Raw genomic sequence first — 23170 nt, 5'->3', positions numbered from 1 at the left:
TCTGCACATGCTTTTTCTTTTTTTTTTTTTGCTTCGGATGGTAAGAGTTTGCATTATCTTAACTGATGTGCATGCGACTCGGAGCAGCTAGAAAAGAAACTATTTTAGTTATAGAAGAGAGAAAACTGTCGGTTTAAAAAAAGAAGTAAGAAATGGGTTAATTTGAAAACGCAGGAAACAGGTCACTGCCTCAAGCTACTGACTGGTTAAAATGTGTTATTTGCCAGAGGGAAACAACTGCAAACCTCAGTGTCCTGTTAGCTGGGAACGGCATCACTCTGGTGCTGATACATTACTTTTGAAAAAGACTTGAAGTCATTTTATGAGGCGGGAAATTAAATTTAGCAGTTGACTGTCTTTCGGAATTGCTTGCCGGGCGTTAGTAAGTCGTTTGATATGTGCATAGATCTTGCGCAACGCGTTCAACAGGATGAAACTGGACCGGATGATGAAAAGAAAAATGCCTGTAGCAATAGTCCAACACAGCAAAAGGACACGCTCAAGTATGTTTAATTTCTAGTGTTCGCGCAGCGAATAAGCAAAAAAATAAAGTACACTAATGTATATAAAATTTGTTCGCAAATCTATTTGGTTATACATGATAAAAATTTTCGGTGTCTAGAAAGCGGAACGCACAGGTAATTGCAAGGCTTAAAGGTGTAGAGACTGACAGCCGGAAAAAGTTTTTGTTAATCATACAAAATGGCTCTTGAAATCCTTTAAGAACCTCTTAGACATCACTTGGCCCCATAAATACTTAGTACATTTATGGTTAAAATTTTTGATTACATTTATGGTTGGTACTCTGTTACATTTATGGTTGGTTTTTATTACATTTATGGTGGGTGTTACATTTATCATTGACTTTTATTACATTTATCGGTGTTACAGTTGATGGCCACAAAAGTACGTAAATCTTCTTCCGTGCGCAAATATGATAAACACCACGCTGGTGCCGTCCCTGAAAAAATGCAAGTTAGAACAAATTGACAATTTGACTGCCTCGTTAATGAAAAGCTTTGCATCAATAATTAAGACTGCCTTTCAACGTTTATAATGGCTTCATAATGTCGCAGAAACGTCGGAATATTATCTCGTTACTCCCATGGCTTTTTACATGTTTGACCTTTTGTTGATTATCAAAATTCTGTATATAATTCTGTAATTCTGTATTATCAAAATTCTGTATATATAAAAAGGCTTGCGTAAGATAGTTACAGAAGGCTTGCGTAAGATACTTACAGAGGGCTTGTGTAGGACACTTACAGAAGGCTTGGATTACCTTCCATTGGGCGATATTTCCCTTTCAAACCATGAAATACAACTTTCGTCCCCGATAACTAAACGTACGAAATGACTGTAATATAGATATGCGCAAACTTTGTTTCTCTTTAAAAGAAAGCTCAAAACATTTTTATTTAATCAATTTTAATTTAGTTTGTATATTTCTTATATTTTACTTCTTACATTTGTAAAGCGCGCTGAGATTATGTAGCTGCGCTCTAGAAGAATTTCACTATTACTATTATTATTATTATTATTATTATTATTATTATTATTATTATTATTATTATTATTATTATAACTATAATGATTATAATTTTAAGGGTTAAGCAATCAACATTGAGGTAAATTCTTGATATTCATCTTGGGAAAGCTCATTCAGGGCTACGGCTTTACCTCCGAAGGCTGCTGCGTTAGTTGTCCCGTGTCCCATTTGTTTTCTACCCAGGCATAGAAAAGAAAAAAATAAACGAGTTAATAAGTGAGGGCAGAAGCAAAATGTTTCTAGTGCCAATAGGCTGGCGTGGCAGAGGGTTATTTGTTTTGGACTTAGCAGTTGGAGGATGGAAGAGGGGAGGTTTCCTAGATTTTTTCCAAAATAACATTAGGGTGGAACTTCTTCTCTTAAGCATATTTTTATTTATCTTCCTAGCCATCTGGCAAAATTTGGTGCCAGGTGGTTGCTATGGTTACGAGATATGACGTCACACTAAAACGCGGTCAAGCCATTTTCGTTGTTTTGTTTGTTAGTTTTTTTTCCTCCCCTTTGAGCAGAAAACCTATTAACTAGCCCCGAGAGTAGCAAAATATACAATTACAACATAAACTAAACCCCTGGCATAAAAATGCTTAATCATCCGAAATTATTATTTTTAGTCGGAATAGTCTCTTAAGTCCAAGATGGCGCACATTTTGTATGACGTTTCGTTACCTCTTATTATAAGCGTGCAAACCATCATGAATAGTGTTTAAGTATCCAGCTGTTTTTTTCTAGGAAAATGCTCTGATTGGCTCCCTGACTAAAGGCATTGTAATGATCATCTCTGATTGGCTGTTATTGAGGGTAGCCAGGGATAATTTATGCGAAATTAGCTTCAGCGACATGTTTAGCGAAGCCTTCATAAAAGCTTCCCTTTTCAGTCTGCAATAAAGTAAACATAAGTCGTCTGCGAGCATGCTACTTACCGATTGCATGGAATTTTGGGTGGCATTTCTTGTCATCATAGACGGCAAATTTGTCTGTCATAAAAAAAAAGTAGTTTTAGTAAAGGAAAAAAAATTGGCACGTGCATCACACTTTTTAGTACATTTCTTTGCTTTTTTTGTACGACTTCGACGTAAAATTGCCTAATAGGAAGGCGCAAACATGCGACGACGAAATTTTATCTCTCTTTTTGAAACTGGATTTGTCCCTGCGAATTCAACTCTAGGAGGGTTTGCCTATATTTGACAAAGTAAGTGAGTAGGAATAATCGCGATAAAGACCGAGAGAGCGCAAATTGACTTTTTTTAGCGAGGTTTTTGCTACTATCGCGTCCTTGCATCTTAGGGTCCGTTATATTAGCCACGGTCAGGAGTCCATCAACTGATCCCTCGGCTGTCCGCTGTGGTAGAGGTCGGTTGTCATGTTGTCTGATCGGTAATCATCCAAGCTTTAGGAATCTCAATTCTACTGTCCCTGTTGATGTTGTCAGGATGAAGTCTTATGTGGATAGCCTCCTTAACTCCACGAGAGAACCAGTGAGGGTCTTGGTCAATAAACTCAACTTCGTCCCAGAGCGGATAATGCCCGGTCTTATTGGCGTGTTCAGAAACGGCCGAAGTTTGAGTTCGTGAAAGCCATATATCCCTATCGCGTGGATGCCTACGATCAGACAATATGACAAACCGACCTCTACCACAGCGGACCGCCGGGGGATCAGTTTCTTCCTCTCACAATGCTGACAATGCTTTGGATCGAAATCCACCAACCACGAGCTAGGTTTGTGATACACCAATCACTAACAACCACGGTGGTACAAATAGTTCGACTCAGTAAATCGACACTATCGCCTGATGAAGACCTGCAGTGTGCGGTCGGAATGTCGCGATCACTAGGGAGCTTAAGCAAAGACGACCGCTACGGCAACTAGAACGACAAAAAAAAAAAAGCAACAGGTTTATAGTAGCAAAGCAACAACTTTGCACGTGCATCACGCTTTTTTGTACATTTCTTAGCCGTCATTGCACGACTACAACATGAAAGTACTTAATTTCACGTTTTGTCGAGGACGTGAACACATGACAACAACTTTCTTTTTCTTTTCTTGAACTTTGATACAGTCCTTTAGAATTCAACACCAAAAACATTTGCCAACATTTGACGAATTAAACAAGATGGAATAGGCGTGAAAAAGTTTAAAGCAGCGCGAATTCACTTTTTAAGTAACGTTTTGGTAGCCGTCGCCGTCCTTGTTGCTTAAGCTCGCTACTATCCAAGTGACAACCGTGAGACAAACGATAAAACTAAACCCTTTATACACATTATCCACGATGATTAATATCTTTCATGACAATATGCAAATTGTACAACAAAAGTGAAGTCTCTGAGTATTTTGTGCAATATTGCGGAGAAACCAGCGTTGCTAAATAACTTTGTCCTCACTTAAAACCAAAAACTGTATGAGTAAAGACTACGCATCGATATTGATATTAATCTGAAAAATATTAATCTTGAAAAAATCCTACTACACGCCACTTGCACATCTCCCATAATGCACCTTATTTGCGCCCCCACCCCAAATTTTGCGTAACCTTTGTTTTTCATTTCTCCTGGGTATTACAGCCGTCCCAAGAGAAATTGAAAACAATGCTTATGCAAAATGTTGGGGGGGGGGGGGGGAGGGGGAATTAAGGTGCACCGTGGAAGATGTACAAGTGGCGTATGGGTCAATAAAATTGTTGCATGAACCCTCATCTGGGACACTAGAGTCAGTCGACTGTGAAACGTCGTCCGCCATTTTGAATTTTCCTTAAAAAACCTCTGACCCAGCAGCCCGACTACATGCATCTTGCACCAATAATCTGCCCCAGTGGGGAGGGACTGGTTCCTTTTTTCACAGGAAATTCATAAATTGTCTACTAAAAAATAGTAAAATATCGAAGCAAGGCTAATTTAAGCACTAAAACCTGCTCCGAGAATTGCTCAGAATACAAGAAGTTGCTCGAAACTAAAAAATTTGTTCGAAATACAGGAAGTTGCCAAAATGTTGCCGAGCAACTTGTGGAAAGCCCTAATTTCACCAGTTGAAGTTTATGGAAGGGAAGGCAAATATGTCTTTTTCCCGTACGTAAAGGGAACAAAAAGGGCTAACGGACGCATTATGTGGCTGCAAAAAGGCATGATCAAGAAAACTTAGTGATTAGTGATTTATTCGTATTTAAAAGGCAGTGCATTTGCAGCAGTCTAAATCAAAGCAAAAGGGTGCCTTTCCTGTGAAGATTATATCTCAAAGGGCAAGCGGTTAGACCTCAAGGCTTTTAAGCTTTGTGCCCCACATTTAGGTTAGCACATTAGTTCAAACTTACCAATACCATTATCAACCATTTAGGTGCCTGTTGCTTCGGCTGTTTATGGTTTTTTTTCATCGGTTTTCCTGCTCTTTTTTTCTTTGGTAGCACAAATCCCTGAGTTAGGTCCAAAAGATCACAGCAAACAATCAACAACAAAATAGTGATCGTCAAGAGTCGTTTGGAATCCATTGACTGTATTGTTCTTCTAGTTTACCAGGTGTTCTGTTGAGAAGAATGAATTTAAAACTCAGCTGAAAAAGAAATACAAAATTATAGGCTTTTTGAGTTTTTCACTTATATTTAACAATTATTCCACGAGTGCGCGTTGGATATGAGATGGGAGATAGCCAACGAGGCGCATTGCGCCGAGTTGGCTATAATCATCTCGCATCCAACAAGCGCGAGCGGAATAATTGTTTTATTGATAACGCCCACAAAATATCGAGAATTCTTCCTGACTTTATTTGTAAAAACAACCGATTTACAGCTTATTTTTGATTTTGAGCAGATGCATACAGTTACCATATTTGGAGAGCATGGTATAATGGCTCATACACCATTATGCATGGCTAAGCCAATCAGAGCTCTAGAATTGCACTATCCAATGATTCAGTTTTTAATAACAACGGTTATTGTTTTATGTAAATATGCGTTATTGACCAACCTTGTTCGGTGAAGACGGCTAAAAATTGGCCAAGTTCTTTATTGCGTTTTTATTAACCGAGACGAAGTCGCGGTCAGTAAAAACGCCAAAAGAATGAGGCCAATATACAGCCATCTTGACGGAACAATCTTGGTCAATAAGAGATTTATTATATGGCGAAAAAGAGAATTTTTCCAGCGGGTCCAGTGCGGAAAATCCTGAGCAGGTAAGATGGGCCCATTTTGCCCTCTAGGGTCGCCAATCAGAAATTAGTGCTCGCTTCATCTTGCCCGCTTGTAGATTCAGCCATATAATCATGTACAATAAGTGCTATTTATATTTGGAATATCACTGTGATCGTTTCCTTTGTTCCGATCACTAGATACACCTCTTTAAGGAACATTCCTCAGGAATACAAAAGCAACGAACGATCACGTACATTAACATTATTGCACGAACATCTCTGCTAATTCGATAGCTTCGATATTTTCTTCTTTCGTGCACTCATAAAGAGGATGATTAACATTGCTGCTTTTGAAATAAACACTCGTTAAAACGTATTAAGTATATAAAAAGAAAAAACAAGTACATGTTTGTGTTAACCCTGCGACATGGGCTTAGATTGGGGACACCCGCTCCACTTAATGGGGTCCTGAGCTGCTGAGCCTATTTCCCATTCGTAAAAGGTCGTTGCCAGGGGGGAAGGTGTCTCCAAGGAAATCTGTGGTACAGTCCGCCTGCCAGTATGACGTCACGTCTCGCGTCAGTGACTTTCAAAATGGCGAGCAAAGTGTTCATCGAAGAGACGGATAACAATTTCGATTTTACCACGGAAATACCGTTCCGATTTCTTGGATTTGGAGATTTTAAGTTTTCTATTGTCATAGAAAACTAGATTTAAGCACTTTTTTGGAATGAAATGTCCAGTGGTGTAATGAATTTTAAAGATTCCTTTAAATCGTCGAGCAAATTTTACGGGCAATCATACCGATCGGTCACTCTTTTGAGGGCCAGTGCACAGCAAGATTGAGGAGTTTAGAAACAGCAATTGGAGGTTCATCAAAGGATGTATTATACTTTACATTGTGTGTATTTTCAGCTCTTCGGAGCTAGTGAAACCCCGTATCATTCCTCTCAAAGTTCGCTTAGCTGTAGCGTTGAAAGGGGAAGCTAAATGACAGGTATTTTTGAGAGACTGTGAGCATTGAATCTTGTTGCTTTACCGCATTTTAACACAGTATTGGGCATACACCTGTTATTCTGTAATTAAATCCCGAAAACGAATAAAAGTTTCCGTTTAATTATTAATATTTACCGTGCGTTAATCTAGGGGCAGGCGTCAAAAACACATTTAACAAAAATCTTCTTGCTTCAGAAAAAAGTTATCCGTTTCATATTTTTTTTGCCAACAGGAAAGTTCATGCCATTCCTCTTTTTTGATGCAAATATATAGGCCTGCCAATTAGCTTTCTCTATTTTAAGTCCGTATCTTACCTAATGCGTGATATTCATACTAATTCTGCACCCTCAAAAATCGTTAAATTGTTCTCGCAGACATCATCTATTCATGAATATAACACAAGATCATCCAGTAAAAATAATATGTACATCAAAAAATTTTATCTTGAAAAACTAAGACAAGCCGTCCCAATTTTTGGCGCTAAAGTATGGAATGAGAGAATGAGAGATATGTCAAAAAAAGTGTTCAAACGAAAATTAATCAGTGTGCTCTTCGAAATACTAAAGGCCAAAGATGATTACCTTGATGCAACCATGATAACACGAGAAATAAAATCGCGAAATCCTAAAGCTTAGCCTCTTTTACAGGTTGCATTAAACAGATATGTCTTTCTTGCTTTTGAATTCATAACACATATTTCTTCTTTTCTTTTTCTTTGCTTTTTACTTATTATATGTAATATCTGATTTGTAACAGAATTAATTTGGCACGCCTCGACTAGCGTTTTCTTGCTAACTGCGTGCCAAAAAATTGCATTTGTAATATGGTAGTCTTTACACTAGAGCCTAAATAAGCTAATAAATATTTCAAGACAAGTAAAGTTTAAATTCTTCAAGTAAAAATGCTTCACACACAACCTATCTCTTTTACTTCAAGTTTACTTAAGCTTATTTTCCCACGCAACATAATGAAGATTGATTGACATGCTTCGCCTTTCTCAAAGCTTAGAAACCTCAAGTTCGCTAAGTCGGTTTTAAGGATGGTTTTCAAAGCTTTTCAAGTCACTTGAAACTTTCTTGAATCGTTTCAACTTTCCGACTTTAATGAATGCAATGTAAAGTTACTTGAGATTTTACTTAGGCCTTCACACGTATTTTTTGGTTAGGTAAAACTTAGCAGCTCTCAAGTCTTACTTATCAAACATCCAAGTGTAAAGACAACCAATGTCTTGTCTTGTCCTGGTACTCGCGTGCTTTACGACCTCTCAACTTGCAGTTGTATTGATGAATACAAGAGAGAACTTAGACAGTACTTGAAACTCTGATCTGTTGCAAATTGGCCCCTTGTCCGCAAGGTTAGACAACAAAAACGATTTTAGGTTTCACAGTGGTCAATTTTCAAACGGAAAAGCAATTTTCATTGTACGAAAGTGTGCTATGAACTTCTTGACTACAACACTTCCCTTACGTGCGTATTTGTTTACTTTTGCCGTATTCGTAACAGTTATGATATATGTACAAAACGGCTACTAGTGCCGGTAGCTATTCTTTCAAATGCCGGTTCTCATTTCTCATGAACCAAATCGTTATAGCTATAAAAAAGGAAAACATTTTTACCTACCTCACTTCAGTTTGACAACAGACCCGAATCCTTTACTGCCTTTAGCGAAACGAGATTGCGTGACAAAGAACTTTGAAACCCAGATTATACCGCGAACACAGATACCATTCCGAAAAAGACACTCACGCGGCGCCCTCTGTTACCATAAAAGCAAAACATGTAAATAATCAAAATCCTTAGTTTCACTGACTTATCCGCTAGAGCAATTATGAACTTACATGAAGTAATTAAAAGTTACTTGTCTTGAAATATTTCTTAGCTTATTTAGGCTCTAGTGTAAAGACTACCATTGTTTGTTGCATTGCTATTGAAAATCTGAAAAGGAACAGTCTTACACACGTAGCCCTCGGGGGGGTACCAGGTGAATACCGTAAAATTCCGAAAATAAGCCCCGGGGCTTATATTTTTCAAAGGCCCTTTTTGAGGGGCTTATTTTTGGAGGGGCTTATATTCGGAGGGGCTTATCTACGGAGGGAAATTTGCGTTATGCGTGTCTTCGCCCCACCCCGAAACCTGCAGCGGCTCAATACAATGCAATACAATAAGAGTTTATTGTGAAAATACACTTAGCTACAATAATGGTGTGCTTTCACAGACGGAACCGAAATCGGGGTCTGTGAAAGCACGCCAGCTAATTTACAGGTATTCCACAAACATAATAAAATTAAAAGTTAAAAAACTAGATATGGAATATTCTATAATTAAAATTATAACAATAAAATCTTAATAAGTATATCTTATATCTAAATAAATACTAAATTCAATAAAAAGCGTCGAAATTATAAAAATTGCGCTAGGTCAACTTGGCTAATGGATCTCTTAAAAGACTTAAAATTCGTTTTATTTCTAAACATGTTCGGAATTGAATTCCAGAGTTTCGGACCAATATAACGGACTGAGTTCAAGCCATATGTAGTAGACTTTGGCTTGGGTAGCGAGAGGATATAGTCACCTCTTAAATTGTAGCTAACGTTCTTCCTATGAACTATCAGGCCTTGTATACTTTTGGGCGCTAAAGAATTGTCGACGGCATTAAAAATAGACAGTGTGATTTTAATTAATCTTTGTTGTTTTAAAGATGAGAGGCCTAATGCGTTGAGAAGTTCCGAGTAGCTTGTGTACTTATCCCTGAAAACAAACGTGATCGCGCGCTCATTTAACCTTTCCAATTTGTCTGCAGCACGTTTACTACAAAAATTCCAGGTTTTACTGCAATAATTGAAGTGAGGAAGGATAAATGCTAAATATAGGTCGCGCCTTGTTTTGAAGGGAAGCATTTTCTTCATTCTTTTAAGAACAGCTATTTGCTGTGAAACTTTCCTACATATTTTAGCAACATGATTGTCAAACTTCAGTTTGTTATCTATCGTTATGCCAAGCATCTCAAATTCTTTAGTCACTGGGATACTGGAATTTTCACTCTTGAAATCAAGTGTGGCGTCAGATTTTCCCATCACAATAGCTTGATACTTAGAATTGTTCCTTTTCAGACCGTTCTCATCATACCATTTATCAACAAGCTGGAGATCAGAGTTTATAGCACTCTCAACTTCTCTATAGTCATTATGAGCAAGAAAATTTGCGTGTCGTCTGCGTAGCTAGAGAGTTTACATCTTTTCACGATGAACAGGAGATCGTTGATGAAAATATTAAATATCAAAGGCCCGAGGATTGATCCTTGGGCAATCGCTAATCGCTATAAAATTTGTTCCTGTTCGGTCATCCTAAGGGAACTTGCATTGAGTATTTTCGAAATTACAAGGTCTTCAGTATTATTTTCCCAAAAATTATAGATGCAATTTAACGTATCACGAAAGTGAGAATTTTTTCTGATTCCTCTCTCGATCACATGTTTAAATCCGAACATTTAAGGTTTCCTCTTTTCTACGAAAAATTAGCCTAACCTGGGATGTAAAATGTGAAAAATTAAACTTCAGAAAATCGTGGAGAATTTATAAGATAACCTTCGAAAATTGAACAGGAACGGAACGGAGTTTCAAGTGCTGTCTAAATTCTCGCTTGTATTCATCAACACAACTTCAAGTTCAGAGGTCGTAAATCACGCGAGTACCGTAAATGTTTTCAGTTGTAAAAACTCGCATTTTGAATTGCCCCAGAATTTTATTTCACAGATTGATAGGGGAAGCATTGCTCTTTCTCTGGAATACCATTTTTCTAATGAAAGCCATGTACCAGGAAGAGATTTTCGCCGTTGAAAAATGGCAAAATTGATGGTCGTGATAATGCTGAATTAGAGGGTAATTTTGAAAAAATATTAAAAAATCAGATTGAAATCTTTTGAAATTGTAACAACGTTTAGGTAGAAAGACAGGATCATAAAATTGTTTAATATAAGAAAAGTCGTGGTATTAGTTTCCGTTTCCATTCACGAAGCGAGCGTATCAAGCACATTTTTCGGTGGTTTGAAGGCCTCTCGAAGGTGAAAATTTATTATTATTTTTGAAAATATTAAGTCAAGGGAACTGAGTCTTGTATTTTTTGAAATAGTTTCCAAAGGGCTTGTTGTGACAAAGTTTGGGGGATTTCGATTTTTCCATCTTGCACGCCTATCCGTGGTATTTTTAATACAGAAAGTCGCTCTTAAATTAAGCTTAAATTAAAAATATATATTGATCCAAGTGTATGACCAGCAGGGTCTGCAGTAAGAATAAAGAAAAAAAGGCCAAAAGGAGAATTAGTGTTAAAAAAAATAGACCAAACAAGGAGAAAAAACAAAGAAACAGAAAGCAGCGTCGCCGGGAGTCGAACCCGGTTTATCTGCACAGTGACACGCATGATTTGTCATATCAAAACAATTTTTCTCTGCCATAGACGCTGATTGAAGCTGGTTGAGCTGTATATATTTATCATGAATTCAAATATACGTTTGAGGAAAATTAGCTTAAGCGCGTATTTCAAAGCTATTTCGCATTATTTCCGGTTCAACGGGCCGACTCGATGTAGATAATCGATCGAACTAGCTTTACTGAATTTGGTGGAAAATTAGGAGATCAACAGGATCATCAGAGGCCCGCAATCGAAAGGAATGATATGAAGTTAGGCCCATTTAATTAGCAAAAGAATAGATGAAATATAAACATGCATGATCTGTGAATGGAACCTCCTATTCTGGAGACTAGACCTTGCCTATTTTAGAGAAAAAAAAGATTTAAGTTTTGATAACCTTGCCGGTCCCGTGAAATAGATGGCGATCCCGCAACACGGCTCGCAAAACAAATTAACAAAATTTTACAATCACGGACACAAAATAACAAAACGGTTTACACAAGCAGATTATAGCAACACCAAAGCTCACACACATTCGATCAAATAAGCGATATATAGCGATATTTGTTAGCTTCTTAGCTTTTCCTCGACCTCACTCGTCCAAATAACTGTCGTATCCCTTGCTAATTTGCATAAGCGACCCGAGGCTCTTGCCCGTTACTATGTGACGTCATACTGGCAGGTGGAGTGGGTTAGGAAACTTAGGTGGGAAACAATAGAGTTACCTCTCCCCCCCCCCCCCAGTCGTTGCCATTATGACGGTGGATGCCAATATTGCTAGCCACGCCTTTAGTCATTGAAGATGTAATAGAAATAACCAGGTTGAAGCCCAAGTTGAATTTACGTTAAAAGTTATAGAAAGGGCTAGGGTCATCTGTTAGTGATGTATCAGTAGTTAAGAAGGACAGTTTGCTTGTTTATTTTCTTAAATTTTTCGAAATTTTGCGGGTCGGTGTGGTAGTGTTTGTACGGTGAAAAGATTAGGATACGAAAGGTTCGGGCTCGAGGTCCGGGTTCTACCCTGGGCTGTGGTCTTTTTTTTTCCTTTTTAATGGAAACATTGTCAATAACAGGTCATAAATTTTCGAAATTTTTCGGGTCAGTGTGGTAGTGTTTGTACCGTGAAAAGATTAGGATACGAAAGGTTCGGGTTCGAGATCCGGGTTCGACCCTGGGCTGCGGTCTTTTTTTTCTTTTTAATGGAAACACTGTCAATAACAGGTCATAAATTTTCTAAGTGACTTAAAAATGGCACCGACCGTTCACGAAACGGGAAAGTTGCGGCTCCTGACTGCCTAAGTTTGCCTTATATATCAGTGGGATTTTATAGACGTTCATGTGGCTGAGGCCGGCGTACGTCATTCCCCTCGTGCTGCTTGTGATCGGTTTAAAATAGCTATTTCCCGAAAGAAATCATTTTTTTTTTGAAAACATCAATTTTTGTCTTTTGGACATAATAACCAAAGAGGAAATGTGGATGCCTTGCTATTTCTTTCTAGTCCCTAAAGTCTCCCTAAGGTCTTAAAAGTTCTTTTTCTCCCCGTTCGATTTTGTGCTGTTATATAGTTTGAAAGCTGAATGCAAAAAAATCGCGGCCTCAAACTGCTTCACATACATACTTGAGGAAAATGTTTCCGATTCAATTGAAACTGAATGCGTTTTGTCTTTCCGCCGAACAAAATCGATTGAGTTCGGTAATCGAACTCGATTAATCGATTAATCGAACTACCGAAAAGCTCCAGTTTGATCATGTTCGATTACCGAACCAATCGAACGACAATCCGACCGATTGCATTCGATTGATTTTTGGTTCGGTTTCGTTCGATTGCCTACGCCGGGAGAAATTCACTGCCTTGCAACCGGATCGAAAGCCTGGTCTCTTTTCGGAAGATTTGAGAAATGAAAAAGCTGGTTTCACTATGTCTTGAAAATATAATTCTTCTTCAGTTACAGTGAGGCTTATATTGAGCCAACTTCATAAAAAGCTAGCCTGCTAGAGCCGAAAAAACCGGATGCTCTCGCAGGCTAATAAAAACCCAACACCCTGTATTAAGAGGACATAGGTTCTTCAACTTGCCATCCCATATTTTCTGTAAAACAAACCAGCTTTAAGCGGCCACCTCAATTGAGCAGACATCAGGTAGATCTCGGTAGGTGTCCTCAGTTAGTACAGACCTCTCTGTAATAGAACTTTCACACCTTACAGTCCTTACATGTATTTCAAAATTCTACTATAAGAAAGGCTATTAGCATTAAAAATTTGTTTGGAAGAACAGCAACAAGACATATCTTACCTATGCGTCTTTGAAACAAACGACACCTTTCAGCGTTTTTCGACGTGTTGCAGCTCCCCTCGCTCTCCATAAAAAAAGAAAACCCTCCAGAATTTATACTATTTCGCAACGATATAAAAAGCCTTCTCAAGCGAGCGACACCAATCATAAATCTAAAAACCGGCATTTAAAATTTCCGCCTATAAATGTAATACACCCACCACAAACGCAATAAAAATCAACCATAAATGTAATAAATTACTAACCATAAATTTAACAAAGTTTTAACCATAAATGTAAAAATCTGGCTCACCATAAATGTAATAGATTTTGATCATTTTGTTATTATCAAATGAAGCCGGCTTATGATGGTCAAAAGGTTGCCAGATGATGTTTTAATAAATGTCAGAAAGTAAATTTTTGTTCCTTCAAGCTTCCTGTTTATACAACCAACCGCTTTTCATGTGTTACTAATTACTTAATCTCGCGATTTTGTTCAGACAGTGTCATTTTCAACTCAGTGAGCATTATATTTCGTGATCCAAGCGTTCTCAACTTCAAAAGCTTTCAAAAAATCTGAAATTTCCAAAAAAAGTTCTAGATAATCACGAACAAGCAAAAAGTGTATTTAAAATTAACTTTAAAGGCAAACTGGAACAAGCAAAACGCATAATTTATTTGAAAGTTAATTTTTAACTAATGTATTACACACTGTGTAGATGATGTTTTCATAAATGTCAGAAAGTAAATTTTTGTTCCTTCAAGCTTCCTGTTTATACAACCAATCCGCTTTTCATGTGTTACTAATTACTTAATCTCGCGATTTTGGTCAGACAGTGTCATTTTCAACTCAGTGAGCATTATATTTCGTGATCCAAGCGTTCTCAACTTCAAAAGCTTTCAAAAAATCTGAAATTTCCAAAAAAAGTTCTAGATAATCACGAACAAGCAAAAAGTGTATTTAAAATTAACTTTAAAGGCAAACTGGAACAAGCAAAACGCATAATTTATTTGAAAGTTAATTTTTAACTAATGTATTACACACTGTGCCCCAGTAGTCCGGCGGTTTAGCTAGCGAATTATGCGATTTTTGATACGAGCACCAAACTTTGTAGGAATATTTTACATTCACAGGCTGGTCATTCCTGATATTTTGGTCATAGTGCCGCGTTAAATTTTCTAATTCCAGCTAGTTAGCAGTTTGAAATGAAATTTTAAGACCCGAGACCGTCGCGAGATAGTTTTTCTTGCTCTTTTTTAGACTTAATGCTTGTTTTACCAAAAAATAAAGGTTCAATAATACAGATGTTTAAATTGGGATGCGAATTGCTATTTTCCTCTCTTCATTATATAAATGTGTAGGAAAGTACTTAGCTGACCCCCACAGTCACGTGATATTATTGCACGATAAGCGAGAAGCTGTACGTCACGAGGCGGGAAGGATTACTGCTAAACGAGACTTTTGTGTCTTCCTTTCTGTTCTCCGAAAGAGCCTCGCCTTTAAAAAATGCAGGTCGTAATTTGGAATTTATCTGCACATGCTTTTTCTTTTTTTTTTTTTTGCTTCGGATGGTAAGAGTTTGCATTATCTTAACTGATGTGCATGCGACTCGGAGCAGCTAGAAAAGAAACTATTTTAGTTATAGAAGAGAGAAAACTGTCGGTTTAAAAAAAGAAGTAAGAAATGGGTTAATTTGAAAACGCAGGAAACAGGTCACTGCCTCAAGCTACTGACTGGTTAAAATGTGTTATTTGCCAGAGGGAAACAACTGCAAACCTCAGTGTCCTGTTAGCTGGGAACGGCATCACTCTGGTGCTGATACATTACTTTTGAAAAAGACTTGAAGTCATTTTATGAGGCGGGAAATTAAATTTAGCAGTTGACTGTCTTTCGGAATTGCTTGCCGGGCGTTAGGAAGTCGTTTGATATGTGCATAGATCTTGCGCAACGCGTTCAACAGGATGAAACTGGACCGGATGATGAAAAGAAAAATGCCTGTAGCAATAGTCCAACACAGCAAAAGGACACGCTCAAGTATGTTTAATTTCTAGTGTTCGCGCAGCGAATAAGCAAAAAAATAAAGTACACTAATGTATATAAAATTTGTTCGCAAATCTATTTGGTTATACATGATAAAAATTTTCGGTGTCTAGAAAGCGGAACGCACAGGTAATTGCAAGACTTAAAGGTGTAGAGACTGACAGCCGGAAAAAGTTTTTGTTAATCATACAAAATGGTTCTTGAAATCGTTTAAGAACCTCTTAGACATCACTTGGCCCCATAAATAACGAAACGAACTTGCTTTCAGACGAGTTTCTATACTTAGTACATTTATGGTTAAAATTTTTGATTACATTTATGGTTGGTACTCTGTTACATTTATGGTTGGTTTTTATTACATTTATGGTGGGTGTTACATTTATCATTGACTTTTATTACATTTATCGGTGTTACAGTTGATGGCCACAAAAGTACGCAAATCTTCTTCCGTGCGCAAATATGATAAACACCACGCTGGTGCCGTCCCTGAAAAAATGCAAGTTAGAACAAATTGACAATTTGACTGCCTCGTTAATGAAAAGCTTTGCATCAGTAATTAAGACTGCTTTTCAACGTTTATAATGGCTTCATAATGTCGCAGAAACGTCGGAATATTATCTCGTTACTCCCATGGCTTTTTACATGTTTGACGTAATATATCAAACATGAGATGCAGTGTTTCATCACCAGATGAAACACCGAGAAGAGAGTTGAAAATGCGACGCGCAGCGGAGTATTTTTGACGAACTTCGAGGTGTTTCATCTGGTGATGAAACACTGTGTCGAATGTTTGATATTTCTTCTCAAACAAAATCATTTTTGAAGGAGAAATTAAGGATGCAAATACTAAGCAGTGTTTCATCCGATTTCCAAACACTCATTAAACATTAATTTCCTTTGTATTTTCTTAATGAATTATTAATGAGTTTGAGAACTTTTGTTGATTATCAAAATTCTGTATGCCAGGATTTTGATATAGTTCCGAATGTACAAGCTTTGCCTGCTGATTTGTCAGGCTTAAAGATTAAACCATTAATTTTTTATTGAAACTGAACAAAAACATTTTGTATGTCGTTAGGATAAAAGCAAAATCTTAAGGGCAACAAAACCCCCATGTTTGGTCGCCTCTCCACGACTAATAATCCACCAAAGCTTCCCAGTAAAAGCCCCACTTCGACCACTTTTTGGGTTGACGCGGGTTTTAACTGAGTTTTTCAGTAACAACTTATCACAACACTTGTCTTAACTTAGAAATCGCATGCAATAAATTCTGTTCCAATAAGTTGATGTATCGGGTCCTCTACTCTGCAAAGGTCCCTTAAGGCTGGTTTTCACTAGCGACGGAGTCGGAGTCGTAATCAGAAGCGTAGAGCTTATGATCTAGTGAAAATAGCGTTCCGATTCCGCTTACGACTCCGTCGCTTACGTTCCGCTTATGATCTAGTGAAACCCAGATTGTCGGAGTCGGAAGCAGAAGCGGAAGAACTAAGCCGATGACAAAGCGTGGGAACGTGCTTCCGACTCCGACAATCTGGTTTTCACTACATTATAAGCGGAACGAAAGCGAAGGAGTCGTAAGCGGAGTCGCAAGAAAATGGAAACGTTCTGATTCTTCTGACTCCGACTCGCTAGTCTTGTCTTGTCTTGTATTAATTATTTTTACTTTTTATTACCTAGCTTTTTTTTACAAATTCATAATTCAGATTTATGTATTTTTTTTTCCTTTTAAATTCCTTATTTTAATTTTATGTCAGGCGAAGAGCCATACCATGGATGTACTGATGTTAAACCGTTATTATTATTATTATTATTATTATTATTATTGTTACTTAGGCTAAGGGTTAGACTTAAAGTTCGATTCTCATAATTCTGTATCTTAGCTTTTTATCGTTTTTAGTGTTTTAAAGTTTTTGCTAGCCGCAATAAATTGGCCCCACGATCGTCAAAAAAAAAAAAACTTTAAGCAATGCCGAGCGACAAAAGAAAAAACATTATAATTACTGTGAAAGGTTTGAACCCAAGAGTCATTTCAAAAGTAGGTTGAGTTTGATTGTCCGGGTGAACGTAGTCCTGAATAGGACTGTTGTTGTTGACAGGGTTAGGGTTAGGGTTAGGGTTAGGGTTAGGGTTATAATTACTATATTCCTTTGAATTATAATCATGTAAAGTTTTGACGTTCGCTGTGCAGTATATGAACGCATCGCTTCGTTTGTCAAACTGTTTGCCGATAGAACTGTTTGGTTAAAAAACAGTAATATCATTTAAAATCCATGTATCAAAACAATTATTGTTGTATTAAATTGCAAATCAAATTTAGTCCGAGGAAAGATGAGTTGCGAAGAGTCTTTCGTTTTTCAACAAGAGTTCATATTTAGTGCCCAAAATGATTTGCCCTGACTTTAAGGTAATTCTTCAGTTATAAGGCTTGTAAAGCCCATAACGTTTGAACCGGGAGACTGTAGTAATATGAATGCCTTCAACAAATGCAAACAGGAAATTTGCGACGACATCCGGTAGTCACATCGTTGAGGTCGATCGTTGACGATCCAATATACAGCTACACGGTTTTTACGTTATAGAGAATTGACTTTATTATTTGCTGAGAGGTAGAGTATATTCTATCTCAGACCGTTTGGATTTTCCAGACCTAAAACTGATCCGTTGTCGAAAACCGGATAATGTGTTTATTGGTTGAAACCAGGGCGTAAGAAGCTAGGGTAGCTTCTTACGCCGTGGTTGAAACAACGAACCAATCGCGATCTAAAAATGATTTCAAATCATTTTTCATACATCTGTACTAACGTCGTGGCAACTGGCTTAGAATCGCTGACACATGTTTTGTGTGAAAGCCTTCACAACCAAATTTTAATACATAATTAAATTAATGACGAAATCGTACCGCATATCAAGTGATCTATACGATTGCCATGATTATAGAAAAGAATGATTTATGTAACTTTTTGCTGCGGAGCGACCGAAGGGAGCGAGCAGCAACATAATCAGGATTTAAAAGAAATATATAAGGGGCGACGAATTCTCGAATTCATCACTTTTTACCACAATGCATTGCATTTAACCAGAGTACATTGCGCCACGAACAACTCAAATAAAAACGAAAGTTCGGTGGGTGAGAGTGCATCATTTGCTGCTCAGACTTAGAGTTTTCTTTGTGGCAAATTTTCTACAGCAAGGTTAGAGGTCTTACCAAATTTTAAGACACGCAGGAGTCTTTCAGATGAGTACGATGGTTTACTTGGGGATTGGATTTCAATTCAAGAGCCTTTTTTGCTCTTCGACTCCGCAACACGGGGGATATACAAATCCCAGCTTGCTAGAAGGTGATGTGAAAGTGAGAAAATGTCATGCAATGCTATTCTTAAGAAACTGTATGAGCCGAAAATGGATGTGATTTTGACCATTATATTCGCTTCAAAATAACTGCGGAGATCGAGATAACAAAACATATGTTTTGTGTCCTACGTTGCAGACGAGGACGTGTATCGACGTTTTGAAAAGCATAATTATGTTCTTTTATTCATTTATTGCCATGGAATATGCGTTTACATTGTTTTTTCACTGTTAATAGCTCGGTTAATGCGGCTGGCGATCATCTTGCCGGCGGAAGTTTCATGGAAAAGGAATAAAATGAAAGACTTTTCCTATAGACTACGTAGTCAGTCTCTGTGGTGTTGTGGTTAAGTGTAGTCGCGTCGAGTCGAAGGTGCCGGGTTCGAATCCTACTGAGTTATTTATTCCTTCTTCCTTTTATTTCCCGTTTTTTGTGTTGTTGTTTTCTATAAATATATAGCTAAATAACTGTTACTTAATAAAGTGCAACAAACAGCAAGAAAAATATTGTGTTTCCAGAGAAAATATTGTGCACCGTATATTAAATATATGGATAAACGATCTGAATTTCTTTTATTTCCTACATTTACTGTGGGAAAACCAGAGTTGATAACCACTTGATCATTTTCTAAACAACGTTCCCACGAGTTCTTTCTATAGACTGATAGTAATTATTCTAGTACTTTCCAACATGTAAATAGGACATTCCATGTCATTTTTGATTCTTTTAAGTCTCACTGCCTAACTAATTCCAGTATCAACAGAATGTGCCGCAGCATTACTATCTTTTAGATACCCTAGTTATTATGAATTGTTTGTGATGTGTGCGTGGGATGTTAACCCCGCCGTGTGCATTTATATTAAAATCTTTTATCTTCGACAAAAAGAAATGAATTTCCGATGAACTTAAATTGACTGAATGTCAAGGTGACAGAAAAAAATCTCCACCTTAAAAACTTAAAAAATGGATCATTCTCAGCAGCCGGGCACAGGACTTTATTTCGTGAATTGAAACATATAAGGTGCTGTATATTATATTCTGTTCTGTTTTGTATAAGGTTCTGTGCCCAGCTGCTGAGAATGATCCCAAAAATCACTAGAAAAAAATATAATGGTTAGTACTTCCTGCATGGTGAAAGTGATTTGATATCTTCGTCATAAATCTACAGGAGTTTTTTTTGTACAGGTATAAAGGCAGTCAGTATTGACTTAAGCACAAAATTGACTTAAAAACAGCTATATCATAGCCCCTTTCATCTGAGCCAAAAAGCCATTCAGTTGAACACCTGGGTTCGTCTTCCTTTTTTCTTTTTAATAGAGTAACTCCTAACTCAGAGACTTGCAATGACGTTTTTTTTTTCATGCGTTTTTCTGCAGGTCTGATAACAGATATTCTTATCTCTCTGGACGACAAATATTTGTATTTCGGTAACTGGCTTCATGGAGACCTCAGACAGTATGATATAACAGACACCAAGAATCCCAAACTGGTTGGCCAGGTAGGTCGGTCACTCTCTAAACTGCTTTCATAAAGGCTCGAGACAATACTTAAGTAGAGAAACACAGGAAGGACACATTATAACTACCGGTACATGTTAATTACGAAAGCGCTAGACATGTGTATTCTACAAATGATGAAATATTTAAGCAATAGATCACAGTTTCTATGGGTTTACCGGCGTGATAACCCACGCGGGATGTCGGGAGAACACTCGAAAAGCTTAAAGTTTTCTATGAGTTTACCGGCACAATAAACCATAGGTTTTTAACCAATCAGGACGCACGTACTATCTAGATTATTTTATAAAATTCAATATATTACAGTAAAAAAACATTTGCGTTGTATGCTTGAATTTCTCGTTTACACTGAATTTCTTGACCATAGCTTTTTGCTTTTTGTTCGGGGGGAAACTATCAGAACTATTCGTCCATCTTTTTAACTCTGGTTAAATTACCTCTGCTTACGCAGCTATACATCTTAGTCACTTTTGAGCAAATGTAATTTCGCAATCACAACTTAGTAACTCAAGAACGGAATGTTTTGCCAGCCGATTGTCAAATATCAAACCAAAAGCTCAAAATAAGGTAACAACTTTTTAACCGTGAATCTGCCTAGTATTAAATCCCTACGTAACACACTAACCGAAATTTTCTTCCCCGAATGATCCCGAAAATTAAAGAGCCCGTTCTCGTAGTAACTGAGACTTGCCTACAAGTCGAGCTCAATTTTTTTCACGAGCGCTAAGCGCGAGTGGTAGTTTTTTTATGTTACCGGAACCGGAAATGAGAAGCGAAGAACTTTGAGGAAGTCTAGTAGTAACTCTGTTGAAAACGCAACCTTGTTATAGGTCGTTATAGTCAACCCAGTCGTGAAAATGGGACCCCATCCAGCTACTCATCCCCATTAGGCCATTACTAGGACCCCCCCCCCTTCCTCCGGCGTTTTCATGTTTAACACCTGTTAGGTTATTCCTTTCCTGCCATCAAACGCTTTTTTCTAAAACTACGTAAAACCAGCTGATCGCGCGCGTAATTTTTGTGAAACATAGGAGACAAATCAAATTCCTTTATGATCATTATAATCATTAACATGTGATCTTTTTCTGTCTTAGGTCTTCGTTGGTGGTAGTATAACCAAAGATGGCTCGGTGAAAGTGATCGAGGATAGTGAATTAAGTGAACAGCCTGACCCGTGCTACGTGAAGGGAACGAGAGTCGAGGGTGGGCCACAGATGTTGCAGCTCAGTCTGGACGGAAAGCGATTATACTTTACAACATCGCTGTACAGTGTATGGGACAACCAGTTTTATCCCAGCCTCTCCAAGTAAGGCAGTCAGCATTTTCATTGATAAGAAAAGATAAAAAAAATACTGAATTATTTACTTCCTCGGAAGTCTGGTTTTATGGACTGCGGACGTAATCACACGACAACGACTTAAAAGTAGGGAAAACTCGGCGTTCTTTAATTTCAAGATTCAGCGCGATTTTTCCAACTTGCTTACCTTGTCAAATGTAGTCGAACTCTCTTGGAGCTGAATTCCTGACTATTCAAGTTCAGAAAGAGAGAGAAAAATTCGTTGTCGTTTGCTCACTTCCTCCATAAATTATAATAGGCGATCTATGTCGAAGTCGTGCAGTAATGGCAAAGAAATGTACTAAAAAGTTTAACTGAACGTCGTGTGGAGAGTCTTTGTGCTAACTTATTGACCCTATGATGACTTTCCTATTGTCAACGCCTTGAGTATTTTCGTATTTTCTCAAAAATACCCTTCCATTCTAGAATTGCCGTCAGATTAAGCTTCTACCTCCTCATAAACCAGTCCGATTCAACGGCCATCATTTCAGAACGGCCTCTTACTTCTCTCTCCAAGTTGACAGATGTGGAGATGATTGACTGTAGTATTTTTTTTCTCGTACGCTTTTCTTCGCAGGAAAGGTAGCGTGTTGCTTCAAGTGGACGTTGATACAGTGAATGGTGGTCTCAAGTTAAATCCTGATTTCTGCGTTGATTTTGGAGAGGAACCCGATGGACCCGCCCTTGCACATGAAGTGCGATATCCGGGAGGAGACTGTTCCTCTGACATATGGCTGTAAAGTCTATGTCTTGTTCCCTCCACAGTATGGAATTCTTTCATTATATAACCGAATTGTATAGCCAAAATTCATTTGTACGGTTTAAAGCAAACCAAGAACTATGTAACGGCCAACGTATAACCTTTCAGTGATTTCAGTTTTCGCACTGTGTTCTGATACGCCGGTTTTAGTAGCTTCTTTCCGAGCTCGTATTGTACGTGTTGCGACAGTGTATAATTAGAATTTTATACTCTATATTGTTGGGTAACATTTTACCCTCAATTGTACTTTAAGTGTGTACTCGTTTTTTATCACTTTTTAATCAATAAAGGAAAAAAGTTCAGAAATTCCAATTCTTTATATTTAAAATAGTACTAGAGTGAAGGAGTAGGTTATCTTTTTAAACAATTCAGCCCATTCCCTGGCAGGATTCTATAGAACAATTAACCTGCCAGCAGAGTCTTTCTTATTTGCTTGATTTTGACGATCAAGAAGGAGAAGACTAAATGATGTTCTACTCCTAGGTTGTTAGCTGAAAATAAGGCACTCGCAATAAATATTAACAGAAACTCCTGGCTCGGTTGTTTATTCAGTTAGCTGATTACATGGTCACCGCGTATTCAATTGTTAAGAAAGTACAACACAGTTTGCATAGTTCAAAATTTTCGCAGAGCCTGTATCCTGAATTAACCCAAACGTTCATTTCACGGTTATTTTTTTCTTTCTTTATTCCTTCCTGATGCTCAGATGTTTATCCGTTAGGGCAGCTGTTACCACTTCACCTCTCTCGCCCGGAGTTACAACTTTTCATAGCATCTGAACAAAAAAGTTTGTAATTCCAGCGCTAAAGGAGCAAACAGATCGGTCTT

General features: G+C 37.7%; 1 protein-coding gene and 1 long non-coding RNA gene across 2 annotated transcripts in view; one reads left to right on the top strand and one right to left on the bottom strand.

Moving 5' to 3' along the window:
* Positions 1-22870, top strand: part of LOC140935380 (methanethiol oxidase-like) — a 62945-nt gene extending 40075 nt beyond the window's left edge. The window contains exons 9-11 of the mRNA XM_073384928.1: positions 20106-20227; positions 21341-21552; positions 22160-22870. Coding sequence (XP_073241029.1) covers positions 20106-20227; positions 21341-21552; positions 22160-22322 — 497 coding nt within the window. The 3' untranslated portion in view covers positions 22323-22870. The remainder of the gene's footprint in view (positions 1-20105; positions 20228-21340; positions 21553-22159) is intronic.
* Positions 1412-5112, bottom strand: LOC140935382 (uncharacterized). The gene is made up of 3 exons (XR_012165197.1): positions 4852-5112; positions 2470-2523; positions 1412-1724 (listed from the first exon to the last, which is right to left on the bottom strand). It is a non-coding gene; the product is annotated as an uncharacterized lncRNA (long non-coding RNA).
* Positions 22871-23170: the final 300 nt, after the last annotated feature.

Source organism: Porites lutea, chromosome 4 (assembly GCF_958299795.1).
Source record: "Porites lutea chromosome 4, jaPorLute2.1, whole genome shotgun sequence".
Lineage (NCBI taxonomy): Eukaryota > Metazoa > Cnidaria > Anthozoa > Scleractinia > Poritidae > Porites > Porites lutea.
Note: the sequence above shows the minus strand (reverse complement) of the source record. Positions and strands in the feature narration are given on the sequence as shown.